This window comes from Nicotiana tomentosiformis, chromosome 6 (genome assembly GCF_000390325.3).
Source record: "Nicotiana tomentosiformis chromosome 6, ASM39032v3, whole genome shotgun sequence".
NCBI lineage: Eukaryota > Viridiplantae > Streptophyta > Magnoliopsida > Solanales > Solanaceae > Nicotiana > Nicotiana tomentosiformis.
This window is the reverse complement of record NC_090817.1, coordinates 113,387,219-113,400,704: the sequence shown is the minus strand read 5'-3', so window position 1 is coordinate 113,400,704 and position 13,486 is coordinate 113,387,219. Positions and strand designations below refer to the sequence as shown.

General features: G+C 35.6%; 2 protein-coding genes across 4 annotated transcripts; both read right to left on the bottom strand.

Moving 5' to 3' along the window:
* Positions 1-1,532: 1,532 nt before the first annotated feature.
* Positions 1,533-2,746, bottom strand: LOC104107054 (peroxidase 41-like). The gene has a single exon (XM_009615755.4). The coding sequence runs from the start codon at positions 2,658-2,660 to the stop codon at positions 1,683-1,685; it is 978 nt and encodes a 325-aa protein (XP_009614050.1). The 5' UTR covers positions 2,661-2,746; the 3' UTR covers positions 1,533-1,682.
* Positions 2,747-3,218: 472 nt separating this feature from the next.
* LOC104107055 (calcineurin B-like protein 1) lies at positions 3,219-7,831 on the bottom strand. Of its 3 annotated transcripts, none has more exons than XM_009615757.4 (9): positions 7,634-7,831; positions 7,228-7,365; positions 6,372-6,454; positions 5,584-5,643; positions 5,218-5,326; positions 5,052-5,104; positions 4,001-4,081; positions 3,614-3,726; positions 3,219-3,525 (listed from the first exon to the last, which is right to left on the bottom strand). In XM_009615757.4, the coding sequence occupies exons 2-9, from the start codon at positions 7,304-7,306 to the stop codon at positions 3,462-3,464; spliced, it is 642 nt and encodes a 213-aa protein (XP_009614052.1). In that variant the 5' UTR covers positions 7,307-7,365; positions 7,634-7,831; the 3' UTR covers positions 3,219-3,461. The 3 variants fall into 3 exon arrangements, with proteins under 3 accessions (XP_009614052.1, XP_009614051.1, XP_070033797.1); XM_009615756.4 differs by having other exon boundaries at positions 7,228-7,370; positions 7,634-7,830; XM_070177696.1 differs by lacking the exon at positions 7,634-7,831 and having other exon boundaries at positions 7,228-7,616.
* Between the last annotated feature and the right edge of the window lie 5,655 nt (positions 7,832-13,486).

The following is a 13,486-nucleotide window of genomic DNA, read 5'->3' as shown; positions in this document are numbered from 1 at the left end:
TTAGAATAAGTTGGCATAGTTTCTTTTACATTGATTAATACTCGAATACTCATAAATACGTTAGTTTGCTCTAGGCACGATCTTAATCAAACCATCGTGATTATGTATACGTTCGCGTGACATAATTACGATTTTCGAAAATAAAGGGCAAGGTATGCGTTTGTGCAACTTTGACGAAATAATTCCAATAATAATAAAATGCTGCTAATTGTGTACGCGTACGCGTGACATGATTTGGGTACAATAAACAAAGTGGATTCACACATGTGATCCGTTTCAAAGATAATTTCATATTTTAATAATAAAAGAGGACATAGATAAAACACGGAAACCAATAAATCACAATTTATCCAAAATTAATTCAAGCCAAGTTGTAGTCAATAAAGCGACCGTGCTAGAACCACGGGACTCGGGGAATGCCTTACACCTTCTCCCCGGTCAACAGAATTTCTTACCCGGACTTTGTTTTCGCAGACCAATAATTATAGAGTCAAACCTTCCTTTGAATAGGGATTCAAATAAAAGGTGACTTGGAACACCCAAAAAATCAATTCCAAGTGGCGACTCTGTAAATAAATTAATCCCTACTCAAATTTGTCACTTTAATTGAAAAAACTCTTTAACCCACAACAATCCACATAACACATATATCTCTTTTTTCGGGGTTAAAAGGGGTGTGACACTATTCATAACCAAGTACCAACGTTCTAAAATCACAATTCCCTTGGGAGTGGGATCAATTTGACATCGTAGATAACCTTAATTGAGTTTAATTAGGATTCTCTGTAGGGTTTCGACCGCATCATTGTCTTCTTTTTCTTCTATATAAGAGGCTAATCATGAACCAACCAACAAAGTGTTAGTAGTAACCTTCGACCTAGTTTTGCAGACAGAAGTTTGTGTTAGGTGACCTTAGTTTGTGTTAAGGTAGAGCATAATGGCCGAACCCGTTGCATTAGGAAGATGTGTGGGGAGTAGGCAAATACGTCGAGGAGGATGTGGATACGTCTCAAAGTTTAAACATGGCCCGAATTACGATTATGAGAACGACAGCGATGAGGAGATTTTGCCCGACGGCGCTTTGCTGGAGCATCGCCCCCTATTTTTCCCTATTTGGTCCAGTTACTACCGCCAGATTGAGCAAAGCAATGGTTTTGACGTATATCACTATCCCGGTATGTCTACCCTGGCTGGAATAGTACCATATCCAGAGTTCAATGAAAAGGTTGAACTACTGACTGAACTTGCTAACCGTGCTATCCAGGAATATAATGAGAAAGAGTGTAACATTTTCGAGTACAAGTTGTTGAAGATTGAGAAAGTTAACAAACAACCGACGGGATACCAGGAATATCAAAAAAAAATGAGTGCAATAAGAGATGTTAAACTTTGTTAAATGAGTTCTAGTTTTTCTTTGATAATTGTCGCAATATTTTTTTCACTTGAAACGGAACAATAGACCAGATTTTCAATCGTGAAGCAAGGACCGTGTTATCCCCTAATTCAATATCCTGGAAAATTTTCAAGAAATCTTATCAAATAATCTCACAGTTAGTCTTTAATAAGTATTCAATTACCTTTGATCATCATAAACACAAACATGCACACCATCATCATCAACAGTTATATATGTGATTCAAACAACATAATCAAGAACTCATAATCCTTTATCTTCTCTTTTTTCACATCTGTGCGGTATTAACTGCATCACATCTCCTCCTCACCTCTCCTTGATTGCCAATTTTAACTTGATAAATATTAAGCTTCTCCATGGCATGAGCAAAATCTATAGAGAAAGCCTGGCTATCATTTGCATATTTCTCAACAAATGGCCTTGTCCTTGGATCACTCAAAAGCAATTGATCAGAACCAAGAACTCCTAAACCCTTCATCAAATTCTTGAAAAACATGTTATCAAAAGTGCCGGGGGTTATCACGTCAAGGAAGGCTGCCATGTCAGTGTTAGTCGTATAATTCACGCACATTCCTCTCAATCTCTCTGCCAATTTGGGATTCATTGTTGGGTCAGGAGTGCCAAAAATTCGATTAGCAAACTCCTTGCAATGAACAAAGCCAATAGTATGTCCACCTCCAACCAATGCAACCATTTCTTGGATGTTGAAACCTAGACCTTGGAATGTTTTGATCATTTGATCTATTATTTCATTTGCACGAGGTAATTTTCCTTCTACACTTGAAGCTTGGGAAACAAGGCTGTCTTTTCGGCCTAGAGGAACTTTATAGTGAGGTCCACCAGTCATAACAACAAGATTCCTTGTAGCTGTGGCAAGAATATCTGCACAAGATACAACGCCAGGGCAAGCAAGCTCGAGGGCGGTCTTGATACGTGAAATAAGATCGAAGCCATCGCCTGCAAGGGAGTGGTTGATGTCATGCTCGAGCTCAGGTTTGGTGAAGGCTGTTGGCTTGATAAGGACGGAGGCATCACAACCATCCACAGCACAGTCGTGGAAAAAGAGACGTAGGGTAGCTGCCGCAGCGACAGGGAACTGCTGTTGCTTTTGGAGGACAACGTCCCTAACAATTTCTTCAAATTTAGGACATGTTTTGGCATAGTAGTCCAATGTGAGGGTTGATTGGGTGAATGAAACGGAAGCTAGAGATGAAAATAAGAGGAGAAGAATCCATGGCAAAGCCATGGTTGATTGAAAAATAAACCCTGCCCCCTCTCAAAAAGGGAAAGAGAAGCTGGACCAACTTGAGAAAAGTAAAGAATGCTAAGAAAAGAAGGTGAAAGTAGAGAAGAATGGAAATGTTGTGGTAAAGAGAGGTCTTAGGGAAAGGACGACTCCATTTTCATTCATGGGATTTTGTGCTGATAATTTTTCATGGCTGGATTTCAGCTGAACATGAAATGCGGTTGACCACTTGATTGAAAGGTGTAATACCTTTGTTTCATTTTAATTAAACTTAAACCAGTTTTTGAAGGTGCATACATTTTTCATTCTATTTGGTGAAATCACACGCTTGTCCGTGAAAACATATTGATTGCGTCTTGACTCTTTTACAGAGTATACCTGCATTTTCTCACAAGTATCTAGTAACTTGTCCACCAAAATGTAGGCAAATAGGAAAAAGTTAACTAAATCTTCTTCTTTGCTCATAAACCGCTAGGCCAGACACTTGGTTGACATTGATTTTTGATATACTTGAAAGGATGCTATGCAAAATTTACCACCAACACAAAACAGATAAACTGATAGAAATGTAATAGCACTATCTATCCTTCCCACTGTAATTAAACGACGGAATATTGCCAACAAAATCACTTTACAATGGAAGGCTAGCTTAACCTCTTGACCCAATCACTACTGTTTCCATTTTAATCACCTTTAGTTTTTCTATATTCTGAAAAAGCTCCCAGTCCCCAACAAACTTAGGTGCGTCAATAAATTACCAGAATAAGGAGAAAAATAATCGGTCTGAATTACATTTCTTAGTTAGGTAGCCATCTCATCAACTTCGGAATGAAATACAAAACTTGGAAAAGTAGTAGTTATATCCCTGCATCAAAACAAGAAAAATCTCATCAGACAACGTCCTCCATCGAATTTATTTATGTTCACCATATATCCAATATCAAACATGATACCTCAGATACGAAAGGGTCATTATCTTCAATAATGAAGGATTTCGGCCCACAAAATTGTGCCACTCAGATTTGTCAATCTTTCCGTCCTGATTTGAATCTGCCTCCAAAAATGTCTACACATTGAAATTACATTGACTAGTTACTAAAATTCCACCAGACAAGACTATTAGGAGTGCAAATGACCAGCAAGGTGAAAGATGTTGTTATGGCTAGTTCGAATATGCTATTCTTGGTTGAGAGGCAAGGATCCAACGACATATTAAAGTGATACTAAATGCAAACAGAACGCATTGGTTAACTTTACATCTTATCAAACAGAGGAGCAGAGGTACCAATTTTATGGACTAGGATGATGGAAACTTAAATTGGTTATCATCAGTAAATTACCTTATCCAGTATTATCTCAATGATCTCGTCGGCCAACTTCATCTCAGACTCGCATAAAATTGCAATTAACATCTGCTTAACCTGCCAAAATTACAGACAATACTAAAAATCAAAATATGATGTAAATGTGATTTCATCTCTGTATAACCATTCATCAGACACTGCTTTGAACTCTGAAGGGGAAAGTAAGCAAATATCAAATGACTGCTTCCTCCAACTTCCAAGATGGCTAAGAACTTGAGTAAAGGGGTGGTTACAATATGCAAAGAGTACACAGCCAATAAGTGACTTGAAGTGCAATAAATGCCTGGAAAATGCCAGTCTCTAAGTCTTCCATAGAAGCTGCTAAAACTTAAAATAAGGAAGAGAAGAACAACTAGTAGACTAACAGCAGCAGAGTGAAAAGTGCACGGTCTTAAACATCTAGAAAGAATATAAGGTTCAACTTTTTCTCTGACCTAATAATGATCATGGACCAATGAGACAGATAGGATCAAAGACCACATTCAAACTTCCTCCCTCCAAGTATACTTACGTTGGCCCGTCTTAAGCAAAAAGAGTTGAAAACGAACAATCAACACTTATCGCTTTTCAAATAACAATAGCCGCAAGATTTGGCAACACTTATCACTCTCCACAAACACGGTTAGAGGAAAGGAACCTTAATTTGTTCAACAACAACAACAACAACAACCCAGTATAATCCCATTAGTGGGGTTTAGGGAGGGTAGTGTGTACGCAGACCTTACCTCTACCCTGGGGTAGAGAGGTTGTTTCCAATAGACCCTCGGCATCCTTCCCTCCAAGAACTCCCACCTTGCTCTTGGGGTGACTCGAACTCACAACCTCTTGGTTGGAAGTGGAGGACGCTTACCATCAGAGCAACCCACCTTGTTCAAAAGACAATAAAACTCATTACTTTTTTCCTTTTCATATTTATGTATCTTTTGAGAATGTGACAAGCTCCAACTTTGCAACAAGCTAAAAATTACAAGATGCTTCTAGACGATTTTCAACACAGCATGAAAACTGACAAACTAGAATAGAATACCTCTTGCCGCTCAATGAACCCCGTGCCATCCAAATCATAAAGCCTAAATGAAACTGCAATGGCAGAATGATGAAGTTTCCATCTGACTATTTGGGTGCCAGTTAAGCATTTAATGGAAACATAAAAGACGAATTAAACAGTTATATTTATCTTTTATTTCACTTACAATTGATCTTCTCTTCTTGCGAGGCATTTGGGTGGAAAACATTAAGTGCCCTAACAAAATCACCAAAATCGATAACTCCTTTTTGCTTTACATCAAAGAGATAAAAAATCTGCACGCAGAAAGTTCAAGAGGCAAATTGATATACCATAAATAGTTCTGAGCTTTTTCATGTAAATTTATATCAGCTTAGCTTAATCCACATCTTGATGACATATTATAGGCGTTCTTTGATACAACATATTAAGCTATAACCTCTATGCTAATTTTACTTCAAGCAATTCTTAAAAAGCATGCTCAAACTGCCAGCTATGAACCAGCACTATATCAAAGAGGAAAAAATCAACATACTCAAAGAAGTAATCATACCCGATTTGCAAAAAGGTTTTCTTTCTTTCTGTTCTTGAATAAAGCCAACTGAAATTCTTCCTGCACCTCCAACATGATTTTCACAAGCATAAGCACTAAAATAAGTACTTATAAGGGGAAAAAAAATATATTATCCTATAATAGATCTTCAGAAGTTTCAGCAGAATTTTTTAACCACAAAACAGTTTGATATTCTGTGCCGTTATTAGAAACTAAAAAGGAAAAGAGATGCAAGGATGAGATGTAGTCTCCAAAGAAAATAGACTTCATCAAATTGATACCGTAATAGAATTGCAAATGAAGCCATGCCATTCTCTGCAATGCATAGCTTCGACTATCTATGGCAGTGCAGTTTACGTGAAAGAGCAAACTCCACCAAATATCTCCCGGAAATAACCTTTTCACTCTTGCAAAATTAACTTTCTCATCTCATGATAGAGTAACCATCAGAAAAAGGCAATTATGATTCCTGTTGTAGCTGTGACAGGGAAAGTTTTTCCATGCCTACCAAATGCCATGATTCAAGATACATCAAGTAATATTACATTTTTCCATCCCTTTCCATCTTTCAAGTAAAGTAGTCTATAACACTACCTTCTAACTTTAATTGAAGGTCAAAAGGCGAAAAAGTTAACTCATAAAGATGCCCAGTTAGATGATGAAAGACACAGAATTTAGTCTAGTATTGAAGTAACTCATACAACATCCATCTGGAATGATGCAGCAGGAAGTCACAACCCCACATTGAGAGCCAGTAAGAGTATGTTTGGGCATTAAGGGAAGACTACCTTGCTAATTAGGCCATCATCAATTACCGAACTGCTAATATTCTTGAACAGCTCAAACAATGCTTCAACTTCGCTTACACTAACTGCAAAAGAGGAAATAACAGAGAGGAAAACACATAAGCAACTAAGCAAGGACATGCAAAAAGAGGATTTGGGTAGTAGGAAACAATACAAACTGGGTTTTGGGGTTTGAGTGGGAATAGATAAACAACTAAAATTATTCTGCGAGAACTTATGGGATAATCAAATGACTAGACCTGAAGTTTGTAACTACATCAGGCCAATGTCTGTTTAGAGCACTTAAAACAATTAATAGATCGAATATATTGTAAGAGTAATTCATAGAACCTAATGGTACAGGTCCGCACCAAATTGTTGCAAGCCTAGGTACCTTTCGATGCTAATTTTTAACATACCTCTGAAGTAACAGTTTCATTTCAACAGATTATTGGATCATAAATTCTCATGCCCAATTCTTATTCATGTTTCCAGGAACTTCTCTATCATCTATTTTTCTTCTATCCATTTCCACGTCATCACAGTTAAAACTTTGATATGCACGTCTCATCTTGCTGAATAAAAGACTGCTCAAGCTATACTTTCAAATTTTAAGATAAGAAGCACCACATCCCACACGAAGAGGCTACAAGCATAATGCCAGCCATAAACACTGAAATGGATTCAACACCTTAAAAATGGAAAGGAATTCAGAATCAAAGGTCATTGCTTTTGACTTCCATTCACTTTTGCCAGATTGTTCACTACAAACCTCTTAATTCAGAGGCAAGCTCAAATTGTATCAAATCAAATGCACACATTAAAATCACAATTGAAGAAAGATCAATAAATAACTCACAGGCTGTTTGAGATGCAAGGACTACAGGATCTTCGTGTCCAGGGAACTGCTTTTTTGCTGTAGACTGGAAACAGCCCATCTACTGAAGAACGAAGAGAAACGAGGAAGAACACAACTAGACTAGTACTGAGCAACCAGCTTCACTACAATATATCATTGAAACCATCTTATCCAAGCAATTACACGGCGCAGATTCAAGGGAGAAGAAAATACTGTAATACTTAAAGCCAATTAAGCAAAACTCTCTATAATACATGCACATTGATAACCTAAAAAAGATGAGAAAGTATCATGCTACAACCGGCATCATATTGACAGTGTAGAACATGAATCCTCTACCAAATTATGTAATCTTAAAATGCGAACATCAAGTAGTATAAAAAAGGGGGGAAATTGGGGAACATACCGATTGATCAGACCGTCCACTGAACAGACAAACAGAAAAGTCTGAGAAGGAGCTAGTTATATAACAGCTCGAAAAGCAGGTGTAATATCAATGGCTATGAAGTTTTTGAATTGAAGGTAGGCCAAATTGGAGAAAATTGGGGGCAAAACAAAAAACAGTAGGGTGAGTGATGCGCACGCGCTTTCTAGATCGTGGAAGTTGAGGGCTGTTTGCCCTGGACAAAATGGAATATTCTTTATTTTCTTCTAGAAAGACTTGACTAAGTTAGAAAAAACTTTAAATTGAGTTGAGGATATTATATTGAGCCCTGGACTAAGTTTTTTTATCCGCATATATAAACTTTTATAAAAATACTAGTAATAATTAAGTTTGTCAATGTATTATTTTTTTTTTTTAGAATTCCAAGAAAATTCGCAGCCGCTACGGTCTCTGTCACAGCCTGTCTTCGGGTGAGCACTCTATAATGAGCATTCTGTGCGCATTGGGTAAACCTCACTGTTATTATTATTTTTATTTTTTTTTGGAATTCCAAGAATGCCTTCGGGTGAGCACTCTATAATGAGCATTCTGTGCGCACTGGGTAAACCCCCACTGTTATTATTATTTATTTTTTTTTTGGAATTTCAAGAAAATCTGTAGCCGCTACAGTCTCTGTCATAGCCTGCCCTTCGAGTGAGCACTCTGTGCGCACTGGGTAAACCCTCACTGTGTAATAGCCTGCAAACCACACAGGGAATATAAACCGCACTAGGCAAGCCCTGTGCGACAGGCTCGACCCAGAAAGCATTGAGGGGGATCGATCCCATATCATCATCTATATGAATAACCATCCTCCAAACTAAATGGACCATCAGAGCTTGTGACTTTAACATTGTTTATTGCTGGTGCTGGACGCTTAGGAAGAAAATTACCTTTTCTGCACCTCCTTGTTTCTTTTTGGATTTATGGTCTAATTTCAGTATTGAAGAAAGTAACATCATGTTTACTTTTTATTCATCAATGTTTCCTTACTTTACCAGTTCTAAATTGATATGACAATCTTTTTTAATGTTGTATGTTGATTATTGAACTAAAGTAACATGGTGGAGCCTGCCGATGGGACCAAAATGTTCCTTTGGTTACCCTTTGTTTTGTCAAATTTTCCCAATCAAAGCACTACTATTTTAGGTAGTTAACAAGCTGGGCTGGAGCTAGATATAGCTTACTGGTTTGGTCGAAATAAATAGATTTGATCTAAATTATTTATTTGTCTTAAAAATTTATTAAATATATATAAATTATTAATTAAGAAGACAGTAACTTAAATGAACTAAAATTTTAAATTCATAAATTTCAAATATTGACTCCACCATAATTAGTACTTAACTTTTATAGATACCAACCTATCAAATACCCTTTGACATTGCCGTTATAGGAAGGTATAATCAGTAGATAGCAAGGTAGGCTTCACATGTGAATTGTCCTTCTTGCATTATGTTTTGACTCTTCCATTAACAATGGACACCGTTAATATACAAAGATTCCAGATTCTTTTCCATGCCCAGTTATATATATATATATATATTTTTTTTTTTTTATTTATATAGTGTCATTTCTTTTCAACCTTGTCGGGTCCCATAGTTCACATGGCATCAATAAAAGTTTCTTTTTTATTTGACATTTTCATGAATTATTGATCTTATCTTTCTGACATACATCATTTTTTCATCAAATTACTTTTTAAGTCGTTGCTACTATTCTCCATCTTTATGTCTTTTTGTTTCTACTATTCTTCAGCTTATTTCGTTTCTACTATTTTTCATGTATCCAAATTATGCAGATCCACTAAATCAATATATATATATTTGCCATTTCAGAAGAAAATTGATCATGGCACTTCGCAATCTGTTCCCTTAGTTATTTTAAGTATTATCATTGCAGTTCATGATGTGTAGTATTACAGCATAATGAGTATCTCTTTAGTGAATCATCCACACAAAAAAAATACAGCTCTAATTGCATTATCTTTAGTTTTTATTATTTATACCTAACATATCTCGTGATTAGGGGCGGCAAATGGGTGGGTCGGGTTGGATATGGGATGGGTCAAAAACGGGTAATGATAAATTATCCAACCGATCCATATTTAATACGAATAGAAAATGGGTTAACCGGCGGATAATATGAGTAACCATATTATCCATGACTTCTTGAATATGATCATTTTTTGGAAAAATTCCTAGTCTCACAAACTTGGGGAACCCACAATTTGAGGTTTTACAAATGTAAAAGTTAAACCAATTAGTTTTCTATTGATAAATGAATAATATGGTCATTTATCCATATTTGACCAGTTTTTTTAAAATTTATTATCCAACCCATTTTTTAGTGAATAATATGGGTGATTAACCGGTGGATCATGAGTCACAACTCACATGAACCTCTGTTCCATCCCACCCTCCCCCCAAACAAAAAAAAAACCCTTATATACTAGTAATAGTGTAAATTATTTCTAGGAACAAATAAATATCGCACTTGGGCACTCATTCTATTATTAGGACTTCTTCATTTTCATTTTTCTTTTCCTTTCTTTCAGTTCTTCCAAGTCTTTTTTCCCTAATCGCTATCAAATTCCTCCCCGACTGTGGGTCTCGGATCCTTTAGAAAACCTAGATCCGCCACCGTATTCAATCATACAAAAGAATACAATATAAACATCGAATGCAGAGTAAAAGAAACTGATAAAATCCAAACGATATATACCTTTTATTTGAAAAAAGTAATATCCTTTTTTCCATAAAGGAGATAATATATTATTAGTGACTTTCGTTTTGCTTCCTTTTCGCGCGGAGAATATACATAACGTATTGATGAATTAACTTTATTTCTAAACTGGACTAAACACACTGTACCTTTTGAGGTATCTATTCAACCAAAACATTCTTTGAACCGTCCAACTATATAAAAGGTAGTAGAAGAATAAGAGACTAAAGGCAGACACGCTCACGACCTTTTTTTTAGTTGGAATATTCTTCTTATTCTAAAAGCATGTTGTGTCCAAAAGTGCAAAAAACCGTTTGTTTATAGCCATTAAAATGACCTTATTCCTGAGGTTTACCAGGCCAATCTAACTCATTAATTTGGACTTTTAGAATCAAGACTTCTTATTAGCCAAGCCCCAATTAGCCCACTGACCTCAAGGGTTGGGCTAAAGCTGGTCCGGGAACCAAACATAAAAAGATCCCGGCCTGAACCTCGTATAAGTTGAACTTTCTTGTTGAGATGCTACAGAAAAGGATCTTCTCTTATGTTTTTGTATAAACAACTCAACAAAAAGATAGTTAGCAAAATGTTTCACCAAAACTCCATGTGGGAGATTTAGACTACTTTCTTTCATATGCGCACGGTAATGATGTATGCTAATTAACCACGAAAAGTGTATGTACAAACACATATTGCTAAGTAAGGAGGCACATTCACTTTGTCATCACATTCTCTTTGTGTGCAAAGAGGTAGAAAAGATTCAATCCACAAATGAATATATAGGACAGATATTTGAATGTTCACTAGGTTTAATATGGAGTTTGCTAATCTCTTTTTGAATAAGATATGGGATAAGCTAAGCTACGTGTAGCCCTCACTTTAGAGCTAGCATCTTTCACCAGTGACATATATGGTTTAATGTGCCAAGTACGCTTTCTTCTTCAGAGGAATTTCGAGGGCAAGATACTATCATGGCATCTTGCTTCATGTGCATCTATTGCTTTGGTATAGATATTCGGTTACTTAATTTATCTCTTGCTTTTATTCATCTGATAGAAAATAGTTGAGCAATTATCACTTATAGCCATCTAGGAAAAACTAATGCTAACTTTCAACAAGGGTGTTCAAACCTTTGTCAGTGGGCTATGTAAGAGTGTTCAAAACCTATTTTTAATCAATAACAAGTAATATTTTACTTTATAAAAGTATAATTTTCCGGCGAAGGGTGGTCAGTTGACCACCCTTAGTTGCGCGTAGCTTCGCCACTGACAACTGGTAGCCACAAAATAAATCATACAATTAATAGCCCAAAATCAATTACAAGGGCTAGCCCAAAACCACTGTCACTCTTTCCCCTTCAAATTTCAAACTTTTCAACTCCGTAACCACTAGATGCACCCAGTTAAAAAAAAAACCAACTACATTTCCCTATTTCCACTCTTTTTAGATAGTTTTTAGATAAAAGATAATTGGATTGATATTGATTTGCCTGAAACAAAATTTGAGAGCAATATGAAGCATTTGAGTGAACATCAGCCGGTAACATCCCGGAAATATTTTTATAGGGTGGAGAATACGGTGACGCCTCAGGCGGATAATCCGGTTCTGTGTGTGAAACCGGTGATGAACCGAATTCATCCATATGCAAGGTTGTTTATGATATCAAAAGCCCCAAAAATAATAAATAAAACGAGAAGAAAGAGTCGCTGGATTTAATGGAGGGTCGCCGGTGTTTGAGTTTCCACCCAGATCTAAAGCCAACGAGATCGAGCACAGTGGGTTAGACTGACTGGGTTTTGATTTCGATTTCACGATTTGCGGTGAGGTCGAAGCTGGAGCCTGGTCATCATTAATATTAACACTACAACTGCTGAGATTTGACAAATCTTGTATTCAATTCTTGAAACCTTCAACTTAAAGACAAGAAAAAAATTAATCAAAATCAAATAGTAGTCCCAAAAGTTTGACCAATGTAGAGGTAGACCCCACATCTTATATTTTTAGACTATGTATTAGGTTGGAGAGCATTTCTTTTGAATATTGGTATATTACAAAATATATACAAAATATACTGTCACTATACAAAAATTATATAAAATAAACTGTCACTATATAATTTATATGCAATAGACTGTCACTGTACAAAATATATACAAAAATAGACTGTCATTATACAAAAAATATATTAAATAGACTGTCACTATACAAAATATATACAAAATAGACTGTCATTATACAAAAATATACTAAATAGACTGTCACTATATAATTTATATGCAATAGAATGTCACTATACAAAATATATACAAAATAGACTGTCATTATATAAAAAATATACAAAACAGATTGTCATTATACAAAAAATATATAAAATAGACATTTCGGGTTATTAGATATAATATGTTTGGGCCGAAAAATTATTTTTTATCAATGAAAAAAAACATGAGCTATTAAAATTTTTAGGGGTCATTTTCTCAAAATACTTTCTCCGATCTATGGACGTACTAGCTGTTAGGTTAAGGATAGAGACACCGTAAATGTTTCAAATATATTAGAATTCAAAAAGAGAAAGTCGTTCAGCTAGAATTCGGTCAGTTAACCATTTTTTACACAGTTCTCTTTATTAATATACTGCCACGACTTTATATTAAACAGCCAGAAGACGTGACGATATCTATTCCCTAGATCTTCATTTATAAGTTCAACAGCATCTTAACTAACTTTAAATGAAATGATTTAAATACCTCAAAAATATTGCTATTTATTCACATAGTGTTTACATAGAGGAAATCTTGCAAACTAGAGAGAGGAGGCATGAGGCTCAGGTTATTCACTCATAATGGTTCTCATCTCAACTATCTCAACTTAGAATATAGGTAGTAATATCCATATTAATAATAGTAAACTGTAAACCCACTTTGAGTAGAAACCGGAAAACTTATGTATTATTCTAGGCATGAATTTTTTTAGTAAAAAAAGCAAATATCAAATTTTAGACATGAATTTAGAAATTTAGAAATATCAAATCCTAAATAATTTTCATTCTCCCTCCATTTATATATAAGGTATAATTTGACTGAATCAAAGTTTAAGAAAGAGAAAAAGACTTTT